Genomic DNA, 24,572 nt, shown 5'->3' on the forward strand with positions numbered 1-24,572 from the left:
AGTTAATTATATGAATATCACATCATTTAGGATTAACACTATCTGTATGTGACAGAAATCCAAAATAATGGTGGATAATAGTCTTATCTTAAATAAGATAGCATTTAGCTCTCTCGTAAAAGATAAGAGGTAGGCAGTCCAAAACTGGCATGTATCCATGATGTCAAAGGACCAAGGGTTCTTGTCTGGTGCTTACTACTGGGGTTTCTGTCACTGCACTCAAATTCTAGAATGCCGAAAGTAAAAGGGAGGAGAAATGGCAAGCCCCCTCTCTTTAAGGATATGTTCAGAATATTGCACACACCATATGCCTGTTTAGCTTATTTAAAAGAATTTAATCATATGGCTGTACTAGGGAATGCTCCGGGGAATGTTGGGAAATGTAGTCTTTATACCAGGAGACCATATACCCAGCTAAACAGTGGAAGGTCTCTTACGTAGGAAGCTGGTAAAGATAGATATTGGGAAAGTAAGCAGATTCTCCTACAAGTATCCATGGCCTGTGTTAAAAACAAACAGACAAAAAACCTTTAGACTCCGTTTCTGCAGTGTTTGCCTCTCCTTCTAAGTCTTCTCCTTACCCTTTTAAACCTTTATCCTTCAATCTAGGGTTGAAAGGAATTACAAAGAGCACTAGTCTACTCAGCATAGTTGATTACCTTGCTCCTATATGCCAGAGCCTGCCATGCCAGGACAGCATGTAGATGGCTGGAACTAGAGTCAATCAAACCCTTATCACAAAGCTGGGAAACAGGGTCTAACCAGGAATCAGGAAGAGGGAAATGAATGCTGGAGTAGCAAGCAGCAAATATCTCACCATAATATCTAAATGGCAGCTCTAAGTTAACATGTTCACATCAAAATTCTTAATTTCTCCCCCAAATTCCACTTCCAAATATGCTACCATCCACACAATTGTTGAAGCAAAAAACCTAAGTGTAATCCTTGAGCTTCTTTTTCCTTCACTCCTTGTATCCAATCAGGACCTGCTACATATTATGTGGGCTCAATAAAAAATAAACATTCAGGGTCCCTTTTTGAAAACTATAAAGGATTTTGAGACATCAGGTAATTAAACCATGTGTGGAGTCCTTCCAAGTGTGGGGCCTGGTGCAACTGCACATGAAGGCAGACATGCATCCAATATATATCTACCGTAAGATAATAGAAAATATATATGTTGGTGTCTGTCTCTGGTTCCTAGTGCACAGCTGCTAAAATTATAGACATTTCACTCTAAGTGGAAAAAAAAGAAGAACAAAAAGTACAATATATTGAGTATCAAATATGCTGTAAGCATTGTATTACATATTTTATATTATAGTGCAGTAGAAAGAAGATAGGTTTTGGAGTCATGATAGATATGGATTTGAAACCTACTCATGCACTCACTAGCTGTATGACTTTGACAAGTCAACTAAACTCTAAGTCTTTATGTTTCCTGATTCATAAAGAGGGACAAAAATATTTCCTTTCAAAGTTCTTGAGAACATTAAGAAATTAGAAACCAATCATAACGATACTCACTGGGCTTGAGAAAAGAACAGAAGACATCCGGGAGAGCCTTACTGCAGAAATAAAAGAGTTAAAAAAGAATCAATCAGAGATGAAGATTGGATTACAATAAACAAGATTGGAAATAGTATTGATGCAATGAACAGCAGGCTGGAAGAAGCAGAGGAATGAATTAGTGATTTAGAAGACAAAATAATGGGAAATAATGAAGCTGAACAAAAGAGAGAAGAATTATGTTACATGAGAATAGGCTTAGAGAACTCAGGGACTCAAAAAAAAAAAAAAAGAGGGAGGAGCAGAAAATTTATTTGAAGAAATAATAGCTGAAAACTTCCCTTAATCTAGGGAAGTAAACAACATCCAGATTCCAGGAGGCACCAGAATTCCCATCAAAATCAACAAACACAGGCCAACACCAAGACATATTGTAATTAAATTTGCAAAATAAAGTGATAAAGAAAAAATATTAAAAGCAGCAAGAGGGAGGAGTAGGGTCTCCAAGTCACCTGTCCTCAACAAATTACCTAGAAAACCATCCAAACATCCTGAAAATCTACGAATTCGGCCTGAGATTCAAAGAGAGACCAGCCGGAACACTACAGGGAGAAGAGTTCGCGCTTCTATCAAGGTAGGAAGACGGGGAAAAAGAAATAAAGACACAGAAGGCGTCCAAGGGGGAGGGGCCCCCCGAGGAGCCGGGCTGAGGCCGGGGCGAGTGTCCCCAGGACAGGAGAGCCCCGTCCCAGAGGAGGAGGAGCTGCACCGACCTTCCCCGCGGAAAGGGGCTCGCAGGGAGGCGGAGCAGGACCCAGGAGGAACAGAGGAACCTGAGGAACTGCGCCCTGGAGAGTGCGCCGAGCTCCCTAAGGGCTGCAGCGCTCCGCAGGACCCGGAGCAGCTCGGAGGGGCTCGGGCGGCGGCTCCGCGGAGGGGGCTGCGGGGCGGGAGCGCGAATCCAACAGCGCAGGCCCCAGAGCACAGGGCGCCGGGACACAGCCCAGGATCCGGCCTCCCCCGGGACAGGCAGAGGCCGGGAGGGCCCAGGACAGCGAGGACGCTCCTGCCCCGAGCTGAGCAGATCAGCGGCCCCGCCCCGGAGCCCCCAGGCCCTGCAGACGGAGAGCCCCGGAGCTACTGCGGGAGCTGACTCCAGGGTCCCAGAGCTGCCCCCGCCACTGTGGCTTCCTCCCGGGGCCTCACGGGGTGAACAACCCCCACTGAGCCCTGCACCAGGCAGGGGCAGAGCAGCTCCCCCAAGTGCTAACACCTGAGAATCAGCACAGCAGGCCCCTCCCCCAGAAGACCAGCGACACGGACCAGTTCCAGGGGAAGTCAAGGGACTTAAAGTATACAGAATCGGAAGATACTCCCCCGTGTTTTTTTTTGTTTTTGTTTGTTTTTGTTTTTGTTTTTGTTTTTGTTTTGTTTTGTTTTGTGCTTTTTTTTTCTCTCTTTCTTCTTGATTTCTGATTGCTTCCCCCACCCCCCCCTTTTTTTTCTTTTTTCTCCTTTCTTTCTTTTTCTTTCGTTTTCTTCTCTTTTTCCCCTTTTTTTCTTCTTTCTCTTTTTTCTTTTTCTCTTTTCTTTCCTTCTCTCTCTTTTTCTCCTTTTCCCAATACAACTTGTTTTTGGCCACTCTGCACTGAGCAAAATGACTAGAAGGAAAACCTCACCTCAAAAAAAAGAATCAGAAACAGCCCACTCTCCCACAGAGTTACAAAATATGGATTACAATTCAATGTCAGAAAGCCAATTCAGAAGCACTATTTTACAGCTACTGGTGGCTCTAGAAAAAACCATAAAGGACTCAAGAGACTTCATGACTGCAGAATTTAGATCCAATCAGGCAGAAATTAAAAATCAATTAAATGAGATGCAATCCAAGCTAGAAGTCCTAACGACGAGGGTTAACGAGGTGGAAGAACGAGTGACTGACATAGAAGACAAGTTGATGGCAAAGAGGGAAACTGAGGAAAAAAGAGAGAAGCAATTAAAAGATCATGAGGATAGATTAAGGGAAATAAATGACAGCCTGAGGAAGAAAAACCTACGTTTAATTGGGGTTCCTGAGGGCGCCGAAAGGGACAGAGGGCCAGAATATGTATTTGAACAAATCCTAGCTGAAAACTTTCCTAATCTGGGAAGGGAAACAGGCATTCAGATCCAGGAAATAGAGAGATCCCCCCCTAAAATCAACAAAAACCGTTCAACACCTCGACATTTAATAGTGAAGCTTGCAAATTCCAAAGATAAGGAGAAGATCCTTAAAGCAACAAGAGAAAAAAAGTCCCTGACTTTTATGGGGAGGAATATTAGGGTAACAGCAGACCTCTCCACAGAGACCTGGCAGGCCAGAAAGGGCTGGCAGGATATATTCAGGGTCCTAAATGAAAAGAACATGCAACCAAGAATACTTTACCCAGCAAGGCTTTCATTCAAAATGGAAGGAGAGATAAAAGAGCTTCCAAGACAGGCAGGAACTGAAAGAATATGTAACCTCCAAACCAGCTCTGCAAGAAATTTTAAGGGGGACTCTTAAAATTCCCCTTTAAGAAGAAGTTCAGTGGAACAATCCACAAAAACAAGGACTGAATAGATATGATGACACTAAACTCATATCTTTCAATAGTAACTCTGAACGTGAACGGGCTTAATGACCCCATCAAAAGGCGCAGGGTTTCAGACTGGATAAAAAAGCAGGACCCATCTATTTGCTGTCTACAAGAGACTCATTTTAGACAGAAGGACACCTACAACCTGAAAATAAAAGGTTGGAGAACCATTTACCATTCAAATGGTCCTCAAAAGAAAGCAGGGGTAGCCATCCTTATATCAGATAAATTAAAATTTACCCCAAAGACTATAGTGAGAGATGAAGAGGGACACTATCTCATACTCAAAGGATCTATCCAACAAGAGGACTTAACAATCCTCAATATATATGGCCTGAATGTGGGAGCTGCCAAATATTTAAACCAATTAATAACCAAACTCAAGAAATACCTTGATAATAATACACTTATACTTGGTGACTTCAATCTAGCTCTTTCTACCCTGGATAGGTCTTCTAAGCACAACATCTCCAAAGAAACGAGAGCTTTAAATGATACACTGGACCAGATGGATTTCACAGATATCTACAGAACTTTACATCCAAACTCAACTGAAAACACATTCTTCTCAAGTGCACATGGAACTTTCTCCAGAATAGACCACATACTGGGTCACAAATCGGGTCTGAACCGATACCAAAAGATCGGGATAGTCCCCTGTATATTCTCAGACCATAATGCCTTGAAATTAGAACTTAATCACAACAAGAAGTATGGAAGGACCACAAACACGTGGAGGTTAAGGACCATCCTGCTGAAAGATGAAAAGGTCAACCAGGAAATTAAGGAAGAATTAAAAAGATTCATGGAAACTAATGAGAATGAAGATACAACCGTTCAAAATCTTTGGGATGCAGCAAAAGCAGTCCTGAGGGGGAAATACATCGCAATACAAGCATCCATTCAAAAACTGGAAAGATCTCAAATTCAAAAGCTCACCTTACACATAAAGGAACTAGAGAAAAAGCAACAAATAGACCCCACCCCCAGCAGAAGAAGACAGTTAATTAAAATTCGAGCAGAACTCAATGATATCGAGACCAAAAGAACTGTGGAACAGATCAACAGAACCAGGAGTTGGTTCTTTGAAAGAATTAATAAGATAGATAAACCATTAGCCAACCTTATTAAAAAGAAGAGAGAGAAGACTCAAATTAATAAAATCATGAATGAGAAAGGGGACATCACTACCAACACCAAGGAAATACAAACGATTTTAAAAACATATTATGAACAGCTGTACGCCAATAAATTAGGAAATCTAGAAGAAATGGACGCATTCCTGGAAAGCCACAAACTACCAAAACTGGAGCAGGAAGAAATAGAAAACCTGAACAGGCCAATAACCAGGGAGGAAATTGAAGCAGTCATCAAAAACCTCCCAAGACACAAGAGTCCAGGGCCAGATGGCTTCCCAGGGGAATTCTATCAAACGTTTAAAGAAGAAATCATACCTATTCTACTAAAGCTGTTTGGAAAGATAGAAAGAGATGGAGTACTCCAGATTCGTTCTATGAGGCCAGCATCACCTTAATTCCGAAACCAGACAAAGACCCCACCAAAAAGGAGAATTACAGACCAATATCCCTGATGAACATGGATGCAAAAATTCTCAACAAGATACTAGCCAATAGGATGCAACAACACATTAAGAAAATTATCCACCATGACCAAGTAGGATTTATCCCCGGGACACAAGGCTGGTTCAACACTCGTAAAACAATCAATGTGATTCATCATATCAGCAAGAGAAAAACCAAGAACCATATGATACTCTCATTAGATGCAGAGAAAGCATTTGACAAAATACAGCATCCATTCCTGATCAAAACCCTTCAGAGTGTTGGGATAGAGGGAACTTTCCTCGACATCTTAAAAGCCATTTACGAAAAGCCAACAGCAAATATCATTCTCAATGGGGAAGCACTGGGAGCCTTTCCCCTAAGATCAGGAACAAGACAGGGATGTCCACTCTCACCACTGCTATTCAAGATTGTACTGGAAGTCCTCGCCTCAGCAATCAGACAACAATCAGACATTAAAGGCATTCAAATTGGCAAAGAAGAAGTCAAACTCTCCCTCTTCACCGATGACATGATACTCTACATAGAAAACCCAAAAGCCTCCACCCCAAGATTGCTAGAACTCATACAGCAATTTGGTAGCGTGACAGGATACAAAATCAATGCCCAGAAATCAATGGCATTTCTATACACTAACAATGAGACTGAAGAAAGAGAAATTAAGGAGTCAATCCCATTTACAATTGCACCCAAAAGCATAAGATACCTAGGAATAAACCTAACCAAAGAGGTAAAAGATCTATACCCTAAAAACTATAGAACACTTCTGAAAGAAATTGAGGAAGACACAAAGAGATGGAAAAATATTCCATGCTCATGGATTGGCAGAATTAATATTGTAAAAATGTCAATGTTACCCAGGGCAATTTATACGTTTAATGCAATCCCTATCAAAATACCATGGACTTTCTTCAGAGAGTTAGAACAAATTATTTTAAGATTTGTGTGGAATCAGAAAAGACCCCGAATAGCCAGGGGAATTTTAAAAAAGAAAACCATAGCTGGGGGCATCACAATGCCAGATTTCAGGTTGTACTACAAAGCTGTGGTCATCAAGACAGTGTGGTACTGGCACAAAAACAGACACATAGATCAATGGAACAGAATGGAGAACCCAGAAGTGGACCCTGAAATGTATGGTCATCTAATATTCGATAAAGGGGGAAAGACTATCCATTGGAAGAAAGACAGTCTCTTCAATAAATGGTGCTGGGAAAATTGGACATCCACATGCAGAAGAATGAAACTGGACCACTCTCTTTCACCAGACACAAAGATAAACTCAAAATGGATGAGAGATCTAAATGTGAGACAAGATTCCATCAAAATCCTAGAGGAGAACACAGGCAACACCCTTTTTGAACTCGGCCACAGTAACTTCTTGCAAGATACATCCACAAAGGCAAAAGAAACAAAAGCAAAAATGAACTATTGGGACTTCATCAAGATAAGAAGCTTTTGCACAGCAAAGGATACAGTCAACCAAACTAAAAGACAACCTACAGATGGGAGAAGATATTTGCAAATGACATATCAGATAAAGGGCTAGTTTCCAAAATCTATAAAGAACTTATTAAACTCAACACCAAAGAAACAAACAATCCAGTCATGAAATGGGCAAAAGACATGAAGAGAAATCTCACAGAGGAAGACATGGACATGGCCAACAAGCACATGAGAAAATGCTCTGCATCACTTGCCATCAGGGAAATACAAATCAAAACCACAATGAGATACCACCTCACACCAGTGAGAATGGGGAAAATTAACAAGGCAGGAAACCACAAATGTTGGAGAGGATGCGGAGAAAAGGGGAACCCTCTTACACTGTTGGTGGGAATGTGAACTGGTGCAGCCACTCTGGAAAACTGTGTGGAGGTTCCTCAAAGAGTTAAAAATAGATCTGCCCTATGACCCAGCAATTGCACTGTTGGGGATTTACCCCAAAGATTCAGATGCAATGAAACGTCGGGACACCTGCACCCCAATGTTTCTATCAGCAATGGCCACAATAGCCAAACTGTGGAAGGAGCCTCGGTGTCCATCGAAAGATGAATGGATAAAGAAGATGTGGTCTATGTATACAATGGAATATTCCTCAGCCATTAGAAACGACAAATACCCACCATTTGCTTCAACGTGGATGGAACTGGAGGGTATTATGCTGAGTGAAATAAGTCAATCGGAGAAGGACAAACAGTGTATGTTCTCATTCATTTGGGGAATATGAATAATAGTGAAAGGGAATATAAAGGAAGGGAAAAGAAATGTTGGGAAATATCAGGAAGGGAGACAGAACATAAAGACTCCTAACTCGGGGAAATGAACTAGGGGTGGTGGAAGGGGAGGAGGGCGGGTGTTGGAGGGGAATGGGTGACGGGCACTGAGGTGGACACTTGACGGGATGAGCACTGGGTGTTTTTCTGTATGTTGGTAAATTGAACACCAATAAAAGTTAATTTAAAAAAAAATAAAAGCAGCAAGACAAAAGAAGTCCTTAACTTACAATTAGGTAGAGATCGGATGAAAGATCCCTATTATGATTGCTTCTTCTATTGAGTAAGGGTCCCTCAAAGATCTGAACTGGGGACTGCCTATTACGACCCTTGGTGAACACTACATGCAATGAGAAATAAAGACATTTTTGGGTGATGCAGAAAGAACGATTTTCACATTCCCTGAATAACAGTTGGAATGTAGACAATGATTATTTAAAAGTTTCCAGGGTCCATAATTAGGAATTTAAGTGATTGCAAAGCTGCCAATACATCCTTTGGGGTACACTGGGCAGCTGAATGCTTAACAATACTTGGCAATGTAAATGTCTGAATTTGTAAATTAGAATTTAGACAATTCTTGGTAACAGCTGGAAGGAGAAATGACCTCTGTAATTTGTGTTTAAACTTAAGAAAGCTTTTGCATCCCCACATTGCTGTTGGAAAGTGATGTGGAAGAATCAGGCTTGCTGGAATAAGTTGTTGCAGGAGGAATTTAAAGCAAAACATTACAGGAGAAGCTCAGAACTTCCTCTGAAAATCTGAATTTTCCTCCTACTCTTTGCTTTTAAAGAAGTTATTCAAAGGGAAGAAGAGAGAAGACTGATTATTCGAGGTTAGAGGTAAAAGTACCTGTGCAGCTGTACAGAATGTGCAGAGCTCAGCCACTCAAGTTCAGAGAGTTAGTTCACATGGGTAGTTCACCCAACTATCAAATCCTCCAGACTATGAGGTAAGTGAGTTACTTACTTTGGGTCAGAGAACAAGATGGAAAAAGCCCTAGGCCTAAACACGAACCATGACTATTGAATATTTATCTAGTTGGGAAGCCAGGTCCTAAATAAAAGTAAAAGTAATATCTCACACATTTGCCCCTGCAATCTAGCAGCCACCAGAGACAGAATTAATACCCATAGCACTACATGGGGTTGGGGGCTGAGAAGAGAAATGTTTCTATCTGTTCTGGCTCTTGGGAGGACAGGTATTTTTAGGGGAATGTAGCTATGAAAAGAACTCAAGAAATTAAGATAAAGATCTTTAAATTAAGATTAAATCAGGAGAGAGGTTATAGTGTCAGGCTCTCCTGACCCCATAAGCAAAAGAGTTTGGTAAATACCATAGCTCTGCCCTCTCTCCTTGGTTGGCCTATAAAAGTAGTAATATTAAAGTAATAGGAGGCATTTTTGTGATCAATGTTGGTCCAGAGGTCAGCCCCGACTCCAAGGGGGAACATATGCGGTCAAAGCCCAATGTTGAGACTCCTACCTACTTTCGGGGTAACCATGGAGCCCCAGTGCTACTGAATTCGAACCAACACATGGTGGTGGGTGGGGTAGGATGCTGCTGCCTAACTAGACCCAGAAATCCAACAAGCATTGGCACCAGTGGAGCTTTAGAGAAAATTTCTAGCAGCCCTTCAAGAGATGGGGACTAGGCTGTGAGTTGGATATGGCCCAACTGTGTTAGGCAAAATATAGCTGTGCCATGTTTACCTTCTGATCCCAACTCACCACTCCTCACCTCCAGCCCTTACCATCCTGCCCTCAGAAGTCCTGTAGCTAAACATACAAGAAGCTGCATATACTTTTCTTAAGAAAATATATGATAGGAAAGAGAGAATTTTAGTCACCAGAAGTCCTCCTAGAAAGGGAGTGCTTTGTTGGAGAAATGCTTTGATAATTGTTTGGGGGTAGAAACCGACATTTGATGGGTATGGTTCGGTGGATTATCTGCAGGAGGCAGGTGGTGGTTTTATTGGTTGCTCCACAGAAAAAATGGGGCGGGGGGAGGTGAGAGGAAAGTAAGAAGGGAGCTGAAAACAGGAGATTTGAACTCTGCCGGACCAATCACTTCAGAGCAGGAAGAGCTTTAGCATTAAAACTCAATTTCATAGTTTCTGATTTAAAATACTCTGAAGACATACGAAAGATGCTCAAAGTGTGGACCCCTTTCAAGTGCAATTATCTTGGATGCCCTTGGTGCTGGCTGTTGCTCCCAGGCCCCACATTCTTTCATTTGAAGTCCTATGTCCTAGTGACCCCTGAGTCTTCAGTAAAGTATTCTCTCTCTCTCTCTCTCTCTCTCTCTCTCTCTCTCTCACACACACACACACACCCTCCAGTATGAGTGGATATTTTTCTAGAAACTGACAAAGAAGCTGTGTTTTCTAGAAACTGACAAAGAAGTTGTGTTCAATGTGTTGTTGCTAAAAAGGAGATAGATAGCCTTGAAGGTTAAGAACTACCAAGGAGGACAGACACACACACTAGGCGCAAGCTATCATGAGAATTGGATTTTTATCCAAATTGACCAGATATTCAAGGAGTAGGAATCCTCTAGCTGGTAACGTGGCTATTCTAATTTCGCCACTGCTGTTTTGTTACCCATTTTGCTTCTGAGTGAGTTTTCTATGACACAGATGGAAGCATGACGTACCTGTGATCAAAATTCTTCAATAATCTCCCGTTGCCTACAGAATTAAAATAAGGAAGGCAAAAGAAAACCTCTGCAAAGCATTTAAGGCTTTTCTCAGCTTCTTGCAAAGTGCCTGGTGAGTAATAGGTGCTCTAGATGTGAAGCATAAATAAGCAGGTTTGGCTCTCTCATTTCTATCAGGCTCAGTACGGTCATCCCTGGTCATTGAGCAAAATGCCAACAAGCCTTCCCGCCTAATCCTTCATAGCTTCCTTCTGTGCCTATTTTTTCCCCTCAGTTCGTATCTTGGCTCAGCAAGGAGCCTGCTTCTCCCTCTGTCTGCCGCTCTGCCTCCTTGTGCGCTCTCTCTTTCTCTCTCTGTCAAATAAATAAGTAAAATCTTAAAATAAAAGATGAGGAAACAGATTCAGAAAGGTTGAACAACTTTTAAGGACACACACTAGTAAGTGGCAGGGGTAATATACTGACACAAAAATACTCCACGCCATTTGTTTACTTTGCCTGGTCACTAGTACTATCTCTCCCTACAGTGTTCTAGCCTGTCCCCACATTTTGTTTGCCCCTTGCTAAGGCCCTGTTCTAATCTCACCTCCTCAGTGAAATCCTCCTCATGACTCCTTCTTGGTAATGTCTCCCTTCCCACCCCCCCCACCCCCCGCCCCGGAAAGGCTCCTGAGATGACTTTCAGGGTGGGCGGGGAAGGTTGTGAGGTAGGGTACGTGGCCCTGGAGAATAGCTCATCCATGTCTCAAGTGTGTTAAGGTTCTTGATGCAAATTCAGGTTCTTGATGCAAAGGCCTACTTGTTTTGCAGGTAGTGTACCCTCCACCTGTTCCCAACCTCAGTCTTTCATAGTCTGTGTGTCTTTCCTGAGCATTTCTGTGGCTGGTGATGGATGCAACTGTTTGCACGGTTTGGTTAAGCTGAGCTCCCCGGAGAAGCTGCGGAACAGAGCAAATGTCCAGGGTTTATCTGAACACACAGCATCTGTACCCTCGGGTTAGTTAGCACCTGGGACACCTGAGGCGCTTCCCCTCCTCTGTCTCTGCTACTGGTTGAAGTGAGGGCTTCAACCTTTCCCGAATGGGACTCCTCTAAGGTTGCTACATAAAAAAAGCCGAAGCCTATTTCCTATTAGCCATTTCCTCATGTACCACATGGAAAATAGAGACGGGCTTTGTCACTGGCCCAACTTTTTCCTTTTTAAGTGAAGGACCCTAGGCCGACAGTAGAGATAACAACTTTTGCTCTCAGCGGTCCTTGAGAAGTAATGCAAAAAGTCAATTACATTTGAAGGCAAAATGTGCTTGTTACCTGTTCTTAGGTCCTCATCTCTCAAGCTGAGGCCATTACAGTTGGAACCTGCAAAAATGCACAATGATTTTCCAGTATCTTTTGTGTTTAAAATCTTGGTGGATGCCCAAGCATGCCAAGGCCATTAAGTGAGCCACAACATTTAACCCTTAATTGTGTCCACACACTATACTGAGGCATCTATGACCTGGGAAGAAGTAGGGAAGTAAAAGGGCAGGTCTGGTACTTTGTCACTGGCCCAACTTTTTCCTTTTTAAGTGAAGGACCCTAGGCCGACAGTAGAGATAACAACTTTTGCTCTCAGCGGTCCTTGAGAAGTAATGCAAAAAGTCACTTACATCTGAAGGCAAAATGTGCTTGTTACCTGTTCTCAGGTCCTCATCTCTCAAGCTGAGGCCATTACAGTTGGAACCTGCAAAAATGCACAATGATTTTCCAGTATCTTTTGTGTTTAAAATCTTGGTGGATGCCCAAGCATCCATTAAGTGAGCCATTAAGTGGCACCTTAAGTGCCATGAAGTGAGCCACAACATTTAACCCTTAATTGTGTCCACACACTATACTGAGGCATCTATGACCTGGGAAGAAGCAGGGAAGTACAAGGGCAGGTCTGGTACTAGGCTACCTGTGTGCAAATCCCATCTCCATCGCCTTGCAGCCGTGGGACACGGAGCTCGTTCCTTCACGCCTCAATCTCAATCCCCTCATTTTTTAAACGAGGTCCTATCATTTCGTAAAGTTGCATGTAATGTAAAAAGAGCAATCCGACCTCGGGAGCCCCGCCCAGCCGGTCGCGCTCGGCACCTAAGCGACGCGGCCCTGGAGCGGGGGGAGCCTGTTTCCGGCCGGACCGCGTCCCCGGGCGCTCCGGAGCGCCGCGCCTGCGCACTCAGCCCGTCGCCGCGCCGGTCCCGCAGACGTGCGCTCGCTGCCTCCGCGGCGCCCGGGCCCCGGGATGTGCCGCCGCCAGGTCCGTGCCAGCTCCAGGTGCGTGAGGAGGACTCGCGACCCCGTGTGTGCGGCGCAGCGGCCCCCGCGACGGGTCGGGCCTGCCTCGCTCGCGCCCGGGGGCCCGGGCGCCCGGAGCGGGGGCGCCACGACCTCAGCCCCCTCCCTCGCCGCTTCCCCGCCTCCCGACGGCCCCTAAGGCGTGAGGCGGCGGCGCAAGGAGGATGCGGTCCCCTCGCCGCGGCCCGGGTCCTTTCCGGGGGTGGGACCTTGCGCTCTCTGGACTCGGCTCGACCCCTCGGTGCTCACGGGCTGTGGGCGGTGAGGGCGACGGCCGGACGTCAGGGTCCCCGTGCCCTGCAGCGGCCCTGGGACGCGATGAGGGTGCGGGGCCTGCAGCGTGGCCGGGGAAGCGGGGCACGAGCGCCCACCACGAGGGAAGGGCTGGGACAGGTGTCGCCGGAGACCGTCCCCCGGCTGGGAGCGGTCTCCCCTCTCTTGTTCATTTGCTTTTGTGATACCCGCAGTTTGCGTTCGTGCAACGGGCGTTCGGCCTCGAAGCGTCATCGGGATTTTTTTTTTCTTTTAAGATTTTATTTATTTATTTATTCATGAGAGACACAGAGAGAGGCAGAGGGAGCAGCGGGCATCACGCAGAGAGCCTGATGCGGGACCCCGGGGTCACGACCTGAGCCTCCCAGGCATCCCCGAATCATCTCTTAGTCTTCCAACAGAGCGTATCCGGCAGTTGCCAGAAAAATGTTCGGGTTGAACCGGGGAGACTTGCTATTTTACTTTTTTATTTTCGATGTAGCAGAATAAAGTGCACAGTGTTGGCTTGGTTTTTTGTTTTCGTTTTTTTTTTTTTTTTTTTTTCCCGATATTTCCAGCAACAACAACAACAGAATCAACGGAGAGCATAGAGAATCAGTGGAAGTGGGATTTGGGGCGCCCTCAAATTAACGTGCACCCTGTAGAGGGATACGTGGGACCGCACTTGGAGCGCTGGGGATCCCGCGCCATCGCTTATAAATAGCAGATGAGATCACCTGTTGCCACAATACAGGGCTCCCAGTAAGTGTTTTCACACCCGATCTGGAGGCAAGTGACAGTAGTATCCAGTCTTAGTGTTAGTGTAGTTGATCAGCCGTGGACACTTTTTGGCACAGAAACTATACGCAGTCAATTCCTGTTATAATCAGAGAAGGTTGTAGTGTGTGGTTCTACTGTGGGATATTTTTTCAGAGGTATTCGGTAGAAACTTTTTTTTTTTAAATTTTTATTTATTTATGATAGTCACAGAGAGAGAGAGAGGCAGAGACACAGGCAGAGGGAGAAGCAGGCTCCATGCACCGGGAGCCCGACCTGGGATTCGATCCCGGGTCTCCAGGATCGTGCCCTGGGCCAAAGGCAGGCGCCAAACCGCTGCGCCACCCAGGGATCCCTGGTAGAAACTATTAAAGAGAAGGAGAAATATATAGTAGGAATTGAGGAGGTCAGCTTCAGGCCAAAATTCTTTGTGTGATCTTCCAGGCCTGACAGTAGACAATTGGCTGGCTTTGGCTGGCCAGCCTTATGGGGGGGCGGGGGGGGGGACTGCCCTCCCCACACCAGACTTGTGCATGGCCAGTGCATTGGAGTCTCGGAGGGAGTTGCAGTCAAGAACTCACCCCTTCCCTCCTGCTGCCCATGCTCATACTAGAGTGCACTGGTGGCTCAGTTACCTCCATGCAGATGATCTTGACTGGGTTCCTTCCTTCCCAGGCCTCACTGTCTCCACCAACTTTTACTTTTCTCCATTTTAACTCCAGACCTTTCCACTCCTAGCGCTTCCTTCCTCGTGCTCTGGCCCACAGATCCATAAAGAGGCAAAAGCCTTTTGTTCCAAGCTCCTCTGCAGGGAGAGATGCTCTTGTGCATGGCATCCATCTGATCCTTCCCTAGTGTAGTTCTGCTTAATGGACGCTGGGGAACCAGTATTTGTTTTGCCTCATGCTTGGCACTGTGGCAGTAAGTGAATAAAGGTATATTATTTTCATTTTGGCTCTTTGTCCTAATTGACCACCTCAATACCTGATAGCTTGAAAGGAATGAAGTGAATTGCCGAGTTCTTGGCAATTTGATGGATTCATGACTTAACCCTCGTAACTGTTCCTGTGTTAGCATGTTCAGGGATTTGGAGGTTGTTCACCAGTAAATTTCTCTAACTCAGTGTAGTGAAAATGCATATTAATAGCACCAACAGTTGGCTGTTGCTAACCTGTATATCTGGGTTATGTGTATATTTTATAAATTAATATAATTGCTTGCAGTCAGATTTGTTTATTTTACATAGACTTGTGTGGCATATCCATTTTGTTGTAATTACATTTTTTTTGGTAAATATTTTGGGGTTATATGGGCCAACTGAAGAAAATTAGATATTGTTGCTGTCCTTAGTAATCCTGCCTCATGCTATGGGCCCCAACTTTATCTAATGGGTCACTTGATCACTTTGCATAAAGTGATTGATTCATTGTGGGTTCCTCTGTCTAGTGTTGTGTGAAGAGGCATACCAGGAATAGCTTTCACAAACATTCTTACTGCTTTCTACAGAAGTTTCACAAAACAGTATTCATCTTTACTATATGTAATGCAATCTGATATTTTCTACTTTTTATTAAACAAAACTGCTGATCATAACCCACTAAGTTGATTTCACAATGCATTAATGATAGCAACATGCAGTTACGTTTTTTTTTTAAACTCTGAAAAGTACTGTGATAAAGCAACTAGTAGTAGAAGATACTTATTGAATAAATGAATGCTTTTGTTTCTGATTCACATTGCTGAAGAGAACCACAGTGGGTGTGATTATGATTTTGTGTTTAAGGTGTCTTCTGGAAAAGACAGTAAATAGCATATATGGGGAAGCCTGGGTGGCTCAGCGGTTTGGCACTGCCTTCCACCCAGGGTGTGATCCTAGAGACCTGGGATCGAGTCCTGCATCGGGCTCCCTGCATGGTGCCTGCTTCTTCTCCCTCCGCCTGTGTCTCTGCCTCCCTCTCTCTGTGTCTCTCATGAATAGATAAATAAAATCTTTTTAAAAAAATAGCATATATGTTGGATGTTCGCCAGATTAGCTGACAAAAGAACACTGAGTTTCTAGTAGATTTATCAACTTTCTGATCTCAAATAGAAGATAAAGACATCAGAATCAGAGCTACAGCAGCTTTTTTTTTTTTAATCTCTGACTCCTTTGTTTAAGCTAAATGCAATAGTAGAAGGAGGATGAGAAGAAAATTGGTTTCCCTGATAAAAGAGAAGATAGGGTGAACAGTTTTTATAAAAATACTTAGTAAACTTTTGCATGTATCCTACATAGTTATATTAAGGAAAGCATGTTTATATTAACTCCAGGACCAAAACAATGCTTCTATTATATTGTCTGAACCACACTTAACTCTCAGTTACTCAGCCATCGATAAGTATATAAGTAGCCAGTTAGCCTCATTGCCTTTGTACTGTCTTTTAGGAATTCCACAACAAAATGCAAAGAAGAAATACAAAGAACTATCAGTTTAGTTAGCATGTTTATTTCTTAGTTAGAAACCCTAAAAAATTGTATTATGTAGATAAAGTTACATAATCTGATTAACGTTGAGCTAAGTAGTACCTTGCATTTGTAATCACTTCACAGTTGTCCAACACATTCAGATGCATTATTTCCATTGATTCTCACAAAAATTGATGTGGTAGGCAGGCCAGGAGGCACTTTCTCCATTTTAGAGATGAATCTGATGGGGTTTATCCCCCCCCCCCCCCACACACACACTGAAATCATTTGGTAGCAAATCGGGACTAGAACCCAGATTATCTGGGAAATTTTCTCCCAGTTGTCCAAGGTTGTCTTTGCTGGTCCAAAGAAGTAATTAGAAGTAAATACTGGTAATGATGTGGCTAAGAAATCCAACCTTGGTAACTAAAACATTCCCTTCTCAGATCATACCCATGGTATGCTATAATTAAATGCAAATACATCTTATTTTTAGTTTTATATTTCAATTCTTGCACTCCTTACCTTTCTGGCTTAATTTTTTTTTTTTTTGAGTCTTGCTTAATTTTTAAAAAATGACAAAAATGGACACCTGGGTAGCTTAGTAGGTTGAGTGTCCATCTTGACTTCAGCTCAGGTCATGACGTCAGAGTCATGAGATGGAGCCCCACATCTGGCTCTGTGCTGTGGTTGGAGCCTGCTAAGATTCTCTTCCTCTCCCCCTGCCCCACCTCACCCGACTCACACACAGGCAATCTCTCTCTCTCTCTCTCTCTCTCTCTCTTAAAAATAAATAAATAATGACAAAGCAACTAAATATTGACAATGCTACATAATAAAGAAATAGGAAAATTGGAATTAAAAGGTCTAATGTTAAGAAATTCAACTCAGTCCCCTTTTGATTTATTATCTCAATTAATTAGAAATATAGTTTAAAGTTACATAGGTTTTTAGAGATTTATTTTTTTGAGTAAGCTCTATACCCAACATGGGGCTTGAACTCATGACCCTGAGATCAAGAGTCATATACTTTACTGACTGAGCCAGCCAGGCATCCCTAGAGATTTCTTTTAAAGACTCATCATTTCTATGTGTAAGGTTAGTTTTCTGATTTTAAAGTATTCATCTAAAATGGTTATTACCTTACTTTTAAACATAGAAAAAGTCCAGCTTCCTCTATACCCTTAATATCTTTAGCCAAAGGAGAACTTAAATTATTTCTTTTCATATGAATAAGTACTTTTTAAATTAATACATTTTTATTTTTAATTTTTAGACATCTGTGGAGTTTAAGAACATGGAGTTCATCAGAGTATATCACTGAAGAATATGATGGCTGAAAACAATTTAAAAATGCTAAAGATTCAACAGTGTGTAGTAGCCAACAAACTACCTAGAAACAGGCCATATATTTGCAATATTTGCTTCAAGCACTTTGAAACACCATCAAAATTAGCTAGGCATTATCTCATTCATACTGGTCAGAAGCCATTTGAATGTGATGTATGTCATAAAACCTTTAGGCAACTGGTTCATCTGGAGAGACATCAACTAACTCATAATCTACCTTTTAAATGTAGCATTTGTCAACGCCACTTTAAAAATCTGAAGACGTTTGTGAAGCACCAACAACTTCACAATGAAACCTACCAGAATGATGTTAAACAGGTCAGAAGATTATTGGAGGCCAAGCAAGAAAAACCAGTCTATGGGATGTATCATACTTTTACCACACAGGAAAGATGGGCATTACACCCATGCTCTAAGTCTGATCCTACATACAGCCCTACAAAGAAAAGAAAGAATATTCACGCATGTACAATCTGTGGCAAGATGTTTCCATCACAATCAAAACTTGATAGGCATGCACTAATTCATACTGGTCAGAGACCGTTTAAGTGTGTCTTGTGCAGTAAATCTTTCCGGCAGTCAACTCATTTAAAAATTCATCAACTCACACATTCAGAAGAAAGACCTTTCCAATGTTGTTTTTGTCAAAAAGGATTTAAGATTCAAAGCAAACTTCTGAAGCATAAACAAATCCATACCAGGAATAAGACCTTTCAGACTCTTTCATTAAAGGTAAAGAGTCCAGAATCATGCCCCCTGCCTAATAAATTAAATGCAAAGCAGGATAGTTTTGAAAACGGTGATATAGGTGAATCTGAGGAGAATAATCAACTTGATGTCCACTCTATTTATATCGTCCCTTTTCAGTGTCCAGAGTGTGAAGAGTGTTTTGAATCAGAGCAAATTCTCAATGGACATAAGTGTTTTCCTGCCAGAGGTGGCAAAATTCCAAGCAGGCTCAAAAGAAGCTGCAACTATAAAACCATTGTGAAAAAAATCTTGGCTAAACTTAAACGTGCTGGGGGTAAGAAATTAGATAATTTTCGATCTGAGAAAAAAGTATTTAAAAACAATTTCTTGAAAAATTGTGATTTTATTACTGGTGAGCAGAGCCCTGAACAAACTCAGAGAACATTTATGGGTTCTCTTAGCAAACATGGAACATATAAGACAGTTGGCAATAAAAAGAAGAAAACGTTGACTTTGCCATTTTCTTGGCAAAAGCACTTCCAGAACCAAAATATAGGTAAAAACTTGAAAGGTATCCTTACAACAGAAAACAAGTTACCTGTAGATAATTCAGTGAGTAATAAAGATGTATCTATCTATGGTTCATCAGGTGAGGAATTCTTTGGTAACTGTGAAGTGCTTCAGTGTGGTTTTTCAGTTCCAAGTGAAAATCTACATACTGGACACAAGATGTGTCCTTGTGACAAATGTGAGAAAGTATTTCCTTCTATATCCAAACTACAAAGACACTATTTAATTCATACTGGACAGAGGCCTTTTGGCTGTAATGTTTGTGGGAAATCTTTTAGACAGTCAGCTCACTTAAAAAGACACAAATTAACTCATATTGATAAGATTCCTTATAGAAGATCTCTTTGCCAAGAATTTGAAAATTTGAACCAACTTCTCATTCATCCGGGTGATAATGTTAACTATAATGCTTCCCAACAATGCCAGACTCTTGGACTCCAAAAATATGAGGTCTCAGAGTCAGATCAAATAACAGAAATAAAAGTTAAGGTAGAATCAGAGGATTTTATTCTCAGTACCCCCTACAGGAACAGGCAGCCTTACCTCTCTAGTGCACTTCTGCAATCTGAGCAGAGCCAACATAGCCATTGTTGCAGTTATTCAGGGCGTGTGGAGAGGAATGATGGCCTTCTTTACCAATGCAGCGTTTGTTCCAAAAGTTTTCGGTCTCCATCTAAACTGGAAAGACACTATCTAATTCATGCAGGGCAGAAGCCATTTGAATGTTCAGTTTGTGGGAAAACATTCAGACAGGCTCCTCACTGGAAGAGACATCAACTTACTCACTTTAAGGAATGACCAACCACAAGAGAAAGCAGTTCTCAAATTCTGTTGTGTAATTGACAGAACCAGTAACGCATTTGTGGTGTCCCTGGTAATTTTGTTCCTAAAGCCTCTATCGTTTAAAATGTACTTTTATGTAAAGGCCTTTCTTAGGTTGAGTGATTTCATAGGCAGTTGCTTGTGCTGCAAGTAAGAGCTAAGATACCTAGAAAATTAATACAATGTTTTTGGAATAGCCAAATTAATTTTTAGGGGGAAGAACATGGTTTGATGCCATACAGTAAGCATTTATTTTATTTTAATATATACTTTGTATTGAAAATGTAAATCCATGATGTGGTACAATAACTCAGTTCATTCATTTTTTAAAAGAAATTATTCCTTAACATTTGCCATCTCCTTTTAAATATACTCAAAGGAGTGAGAGGTAAAAATTGGGTTTTGGCTGCAGCAAATAGCTCCACTACATTTTATTTATTTTATGTTTCACATGAAAGCATAATTTTGTACACCTATGGCTCAGATTCCATTGCAAGATTTTTTCTTTTAAGTTTAAAAACTATAAAGGCAATGAAATGAAAATGGATGAGGACGTCAGCATTATTTTCTTTGGTCTTTTGCAAGCTATTTATTCTTAGGACTCTGGTAGCTTCACCTTCATTTCCACAGGGGATTAGAATTGTATTTTTTTACCCAGCCTGTTGTTTTTCCCAAAGGATCTGAAAGTAGGAAAGAGACTAGGATGCACTTGTATACCTTTACCATATTTACTTATCAGGAGTATTGTCCAAGTGCCATAATCTTTTTGATGATATGTATGCTGTATTATCTTTTCAGAGGAATAAATGCAATTCATCTACTAAATGATTGACAACAGTAGTTGTAAACTTAAGACTCACTTGCACAGAACTGCATTTCACAAGACTTCTATTTTACTTTAGTAGAACTTTGTTTTAATGCATCTTGGAATTGAGTAGTCCTATGACTTAACTAAATCTATTCTGTTAAGTTTGATCAAATGGCAATGACTAGGTCTAGTTCTAGTTTTTAATTCTATGTTTATTGCAAGACTCTAATGCTAAAGAATGTTACTCTGATCCTTAGCAAATTGTTGTTTTGATTAGTAAGGTAATTATTCCCATAAAGGAATAAAATGCCTATGGAATCGAGGATATCATTCCCCTAAACAGTACTGTCATGATTGGGAAATATTAAATCTTAAGTTATGAAAGACGTAATCACAAACTGTCCTTCGTATTTGCCATGTTTTAATAAAGTCTTTAAGAACGACATTTCTCAGTAATAAAATAACCATTATCTTTTAAGAGAACAGGTGGGTGTTGGTCCTGGCACACTTCAATAATAGTGACAAGCCTTCTGTTGAGAATGGATAAACATTCTTTGCATTTTAAGCTCTTCATCGTACTCTTAAGAGTTGTCTGTGTATAGGAGGAGGGAAGAGGAGAGGTTGGTATCTTTTTTTTCAACTGCATTTTGAGAAACTCGAGTTTAATATACAGAGATAAAAGGTAAAGGTACGGATAAAATGCCCAGTGATGTATAAAGGTGCAGGAGAATCATATGTTTTAAAAAATAATTTCTCTTAGGTTTCCTCCAGATATGTTCTTCCATTGCAAGCAAGATGACGGTTTACAGAATTTGCTTTACACCACAAACTTTTCAAAAACATCCCTATTACATAAAAGCAAGGGATAATTCAAATTTTCCAAGAATATAGGTTCAAAGGGTTTTTTGTTTGAAATTATGTATTTTGGGATTTTCCAAAGCTATTTATATATTTTATTTGAGGTAAATGTCTCATTTAGTCCTTTCCCAACCCAAACAGGGAGAGTCCTAACGGTGTTGTGCTTGTATGATATTAGATTTTATTTGCTTAAGTGGTACTACTATACTTTTTTTTTGGCCCATGCCTTTTTAAGCTGTTTCATATTGAAAGTTGGAATACTGTAAAAATTTTGTCAAAGATGTATTGTAGTGCTATTTGAAGTACCTATAACAAAATTCTTATTTACCTTTATCACTGCAAGCTTCTTGTGGAAACTTCTTAGGAATAAAAATAAACTGTATACATCCATGATTAAGAAAAATTAAACCTTAGGTGTTAAATGATGATTTGCTGCATGCTAGAACTGTTCGTATTGTTGAATCAATTACTTTGGTTTTCTGAAAAAATAAACTTTATAAATATCTTTAAAGAGATTTATCAAAAATTTTTGTTTGGGTGATTCCAGGGCTGTAGCACGATATCTACTGAAGTAGTTTCATTGGCTAAGTTAATGGAATTTTTGTTTCTTGGTTTGTACTGCAGTAGAGCCAACAATTTTAGAACAAAATGTGTGTGTTGAAGGAAAGTAGATGGTGGTTAAGAGTCTTGAAGAATTTAAACTTCAGAATATTTTAAAAATAAACTTTCAAGTTACACTTTGGCCTTTTTTTTTTTTTTTAAGGAAAATCACATAATATTGGGACAAGGTACTGATTGCCAACCACTTTCCTGGGCCCACTCCAATTCACCTCCACTGAATTTCCTGACATGGATATTTAATCATCTCCTTATTTCTTACTTATTTTTTACTTTTTATTATATTTCTTTACTAGCTTCTTATCACCTACAAAAGGATGTTAACTGCATTACGTTACATAATCTACCTGCTTACCCATTTATCTCCTCCGGATTTGTACTAAAGAAATACAGAATTAGTTCCTCCCATGCATATTCTTGTTATTCTCCTTGTCTCCATCTTGTCTACCCACTATTATTTTAAATTAGATACAGACTTTCACACTGTTCAAAGAAATTTAGTTGAGGGATCCCTGGGTGGCGCTGCGGTTTGGCGCCTGCCTTTGGCCCAGGGCGCGATCCTGGAGACCCGGGATCGAATCCCACGTCGGGCTCCCGGTGCATGGAGCCTGCTTCTCCCTCTGCCTGTGTCTCTGCCTCTCTCTCTATCTCTCTGTGACTATCATAAATAAATAAAAATTAAAAAAAAAAATTTAGTTGAGCCAGATTTGATTTGGTTTTCCATGATAATGGGGAAAAACTAAAGTGTTTAAAACACTTGCAGAAAACTTTATTTTTAAATGATTTACTTATTTTTTACTTATTTATTTTTTTAATGTAATCTTTTCCCAATGTGGGGCTTGAACTCACAACCCTGAGATCAAGAGTCACATGTTCTACGACTGAGCCAGCCAGGAGTCCCCCAAAACATTTCAATGTACATGTTATAGAAGATAACCAATCAGACCTATAGTTTTAAGACATAGCAACAATCTTTGTAGTCTGAGTAACATACAGAAACTTTTTGTTAGAAGTAACATTTTCAAGGACTGTTTGTTGTTGTTTGCTTATTTTTTACTAATCTCTATACACTGAAAGTGGGGGCTTAAACTCATGGCTCTGAGATCAAGAGTCCAGGCTCTACCTATTGAGCCAGCCAGGTGCCCCAAGGACGGATGATACAGAATATCTGCTTTTTAGAAGCAGGGAAAGAACATTAAATTTCTATCTTGAGCTTTCTATTGCTGGTTTGAAGGGCTTAAATTTCAGGGCAAACTGCTGGAGTTCTATTAGCAGTAAGACAAATTAGTTTGAACTTTTTTTTTTTTTTTTTTAACGATTTTATCCATTTACGCATGAGAGGCAGGCTCCGGGTGAGAAGCCTGATGTGGGGCTTGATCCCCACACCCTGAGCCACCCAGGCGCCCCAAGTTTGAACTTAAATTCTGTTTACTCTGCAAGCCTTTCTGATTTACCCAAACACTCCATCCCCTGTGCTCTCACTCTTTTTTCTGCATAACTGGATTGTCACTGTTGATCAGTGGTTTTCAAACTTTAGCGTGCACTGGAATCCTGTAAAGGGTTTTGTTAAAAGCATACACAGCTAAGCCACATCCTCAGCTTCTCTCATGTCTGGTGGTGGGCCCAAGAATTTGCATTTATGCAGGTTAACTGTTAGTGCTGTGTTGAAGTTACACTTTGAGAAACAATAAGCAAAATTACATGCTTCTGGAAAGCAAAGGAATGCATCCTTTTAGGTTCTATGTTTTAAATAGGGATAGGGGTACAGACCAAGTTTGAAGCTGTGTTTGGAAAGAAGAGAGGATGAGCAATAAAAAATTTCCACTGCACCTAGCATAAAAAGAGATAGCAGTTGGGACAAACAACTTGAACTTTACCGGTTATTCGGGTTACTGGTGTTTGTTTTTTTTTTTTTTTTTTTGTCTTTTATGTTGAAAATGCATTTTACACCTACTTTCTCCATTACCTCTTCACTCAACTAATCTGTCACCCCCTTTTTTACCTGGTAGCCCTTTTTTCCCTAGTATGGCAATAGGGATGGATTGCAAATAGCATGGGGAAAATTTTAAGGGCGTTGAATATGCTTATCCGGATTTTGGTGATGGTTTCACAGATGCATGCCTGAAAACGTATCAAATTTTACACTCCAAGATACGTGCATGCTGCTCATCGTATGCCAACCTATACCTCCATGGGTCTGTTAAAAAACAGTTAAAGCCGAGCCTCGCATACTCACAGCGTATGTTTTTTTTTTTTAGGTTGGAGAGAAGCGCCAAGTGTCCCCGCCCCCGCCACGCCCCCGCCACGCCCCTCACCCGACCGCACCTGCCGGCCGCGTCCTTGAGACCCGGTCCCGACCGCCGGGTGCATTCTCCGAGCTGCCCGCTAGGGGGCGCGCGCGTAGGCGGCGGAAGCCCT

The 24,572-nt window shown here is 41.5% G+C and overlaps 1 protein-coding gene across 3 annotated transcripts; it reads left to right on the forward strand.

Moving 5' to 3' along the window:
• Nucleotides 1–12,853: 12,853 nt before the first annotated feature.
• ZNF770 (zinc finger protein 770) lies at nt 12,854–22,273 on the forward strand. 3 transcript variants are annotated; one of them, XM_041745530.1, is made up of 2 exons: nt 12,854–12,942; nt 17,715–22,273. In XM_041745530.1, the coding sequence occupies exon 2, from the start codon at nt 17,768–17,770 to the stop codon at nt 19,844–19,846; it is 2,079 nt and encodes a 692-aa protein (XP_041601464.1). In that variant the 5' UTR covers nt 12,854–12,942; nt 17,715–17,767; the 3' UTR covers nt 19,847–22,273. The 3 variants fall into 3 exon arrangements, with proteins under 3 accessions (XP_041601464.1, XP_041601466.1, XP_041601465.1); XM_041745532.1 differs by having other exon boundaries at nt 12,859–12,925; XM_041745531.1 differs by lacking the exon at nt 12,854–12,942 and adding an exon at nt 13,842–13,977.
• Nucleotides 22,274–24,572: the final 2,299 nt, after the last annotated feature.

This window comes from Vulpes lagopus, chromosome 2 (genome assembly GCF_018345385.1).
Source record: "Vulpes lagopus strain Blue_001 chromosome 2, ASM1834538v1, whole genome shotgun sequence".
NCBI lineage: Eukaryota > Metazoa > Chordata > Mammalia > Carnivora > Canidae > Vulpes > Vulpes lagopus.

Excerpts from the sequence above, each read along its gene's own strand:
- ZNF770 (XM_041745530.1), top strand. The coding sequence starts at position 17,768 with ATGATGGCTGAAAACAATTTAAAAATGCTAAAGATTCAACAGTGTGTA.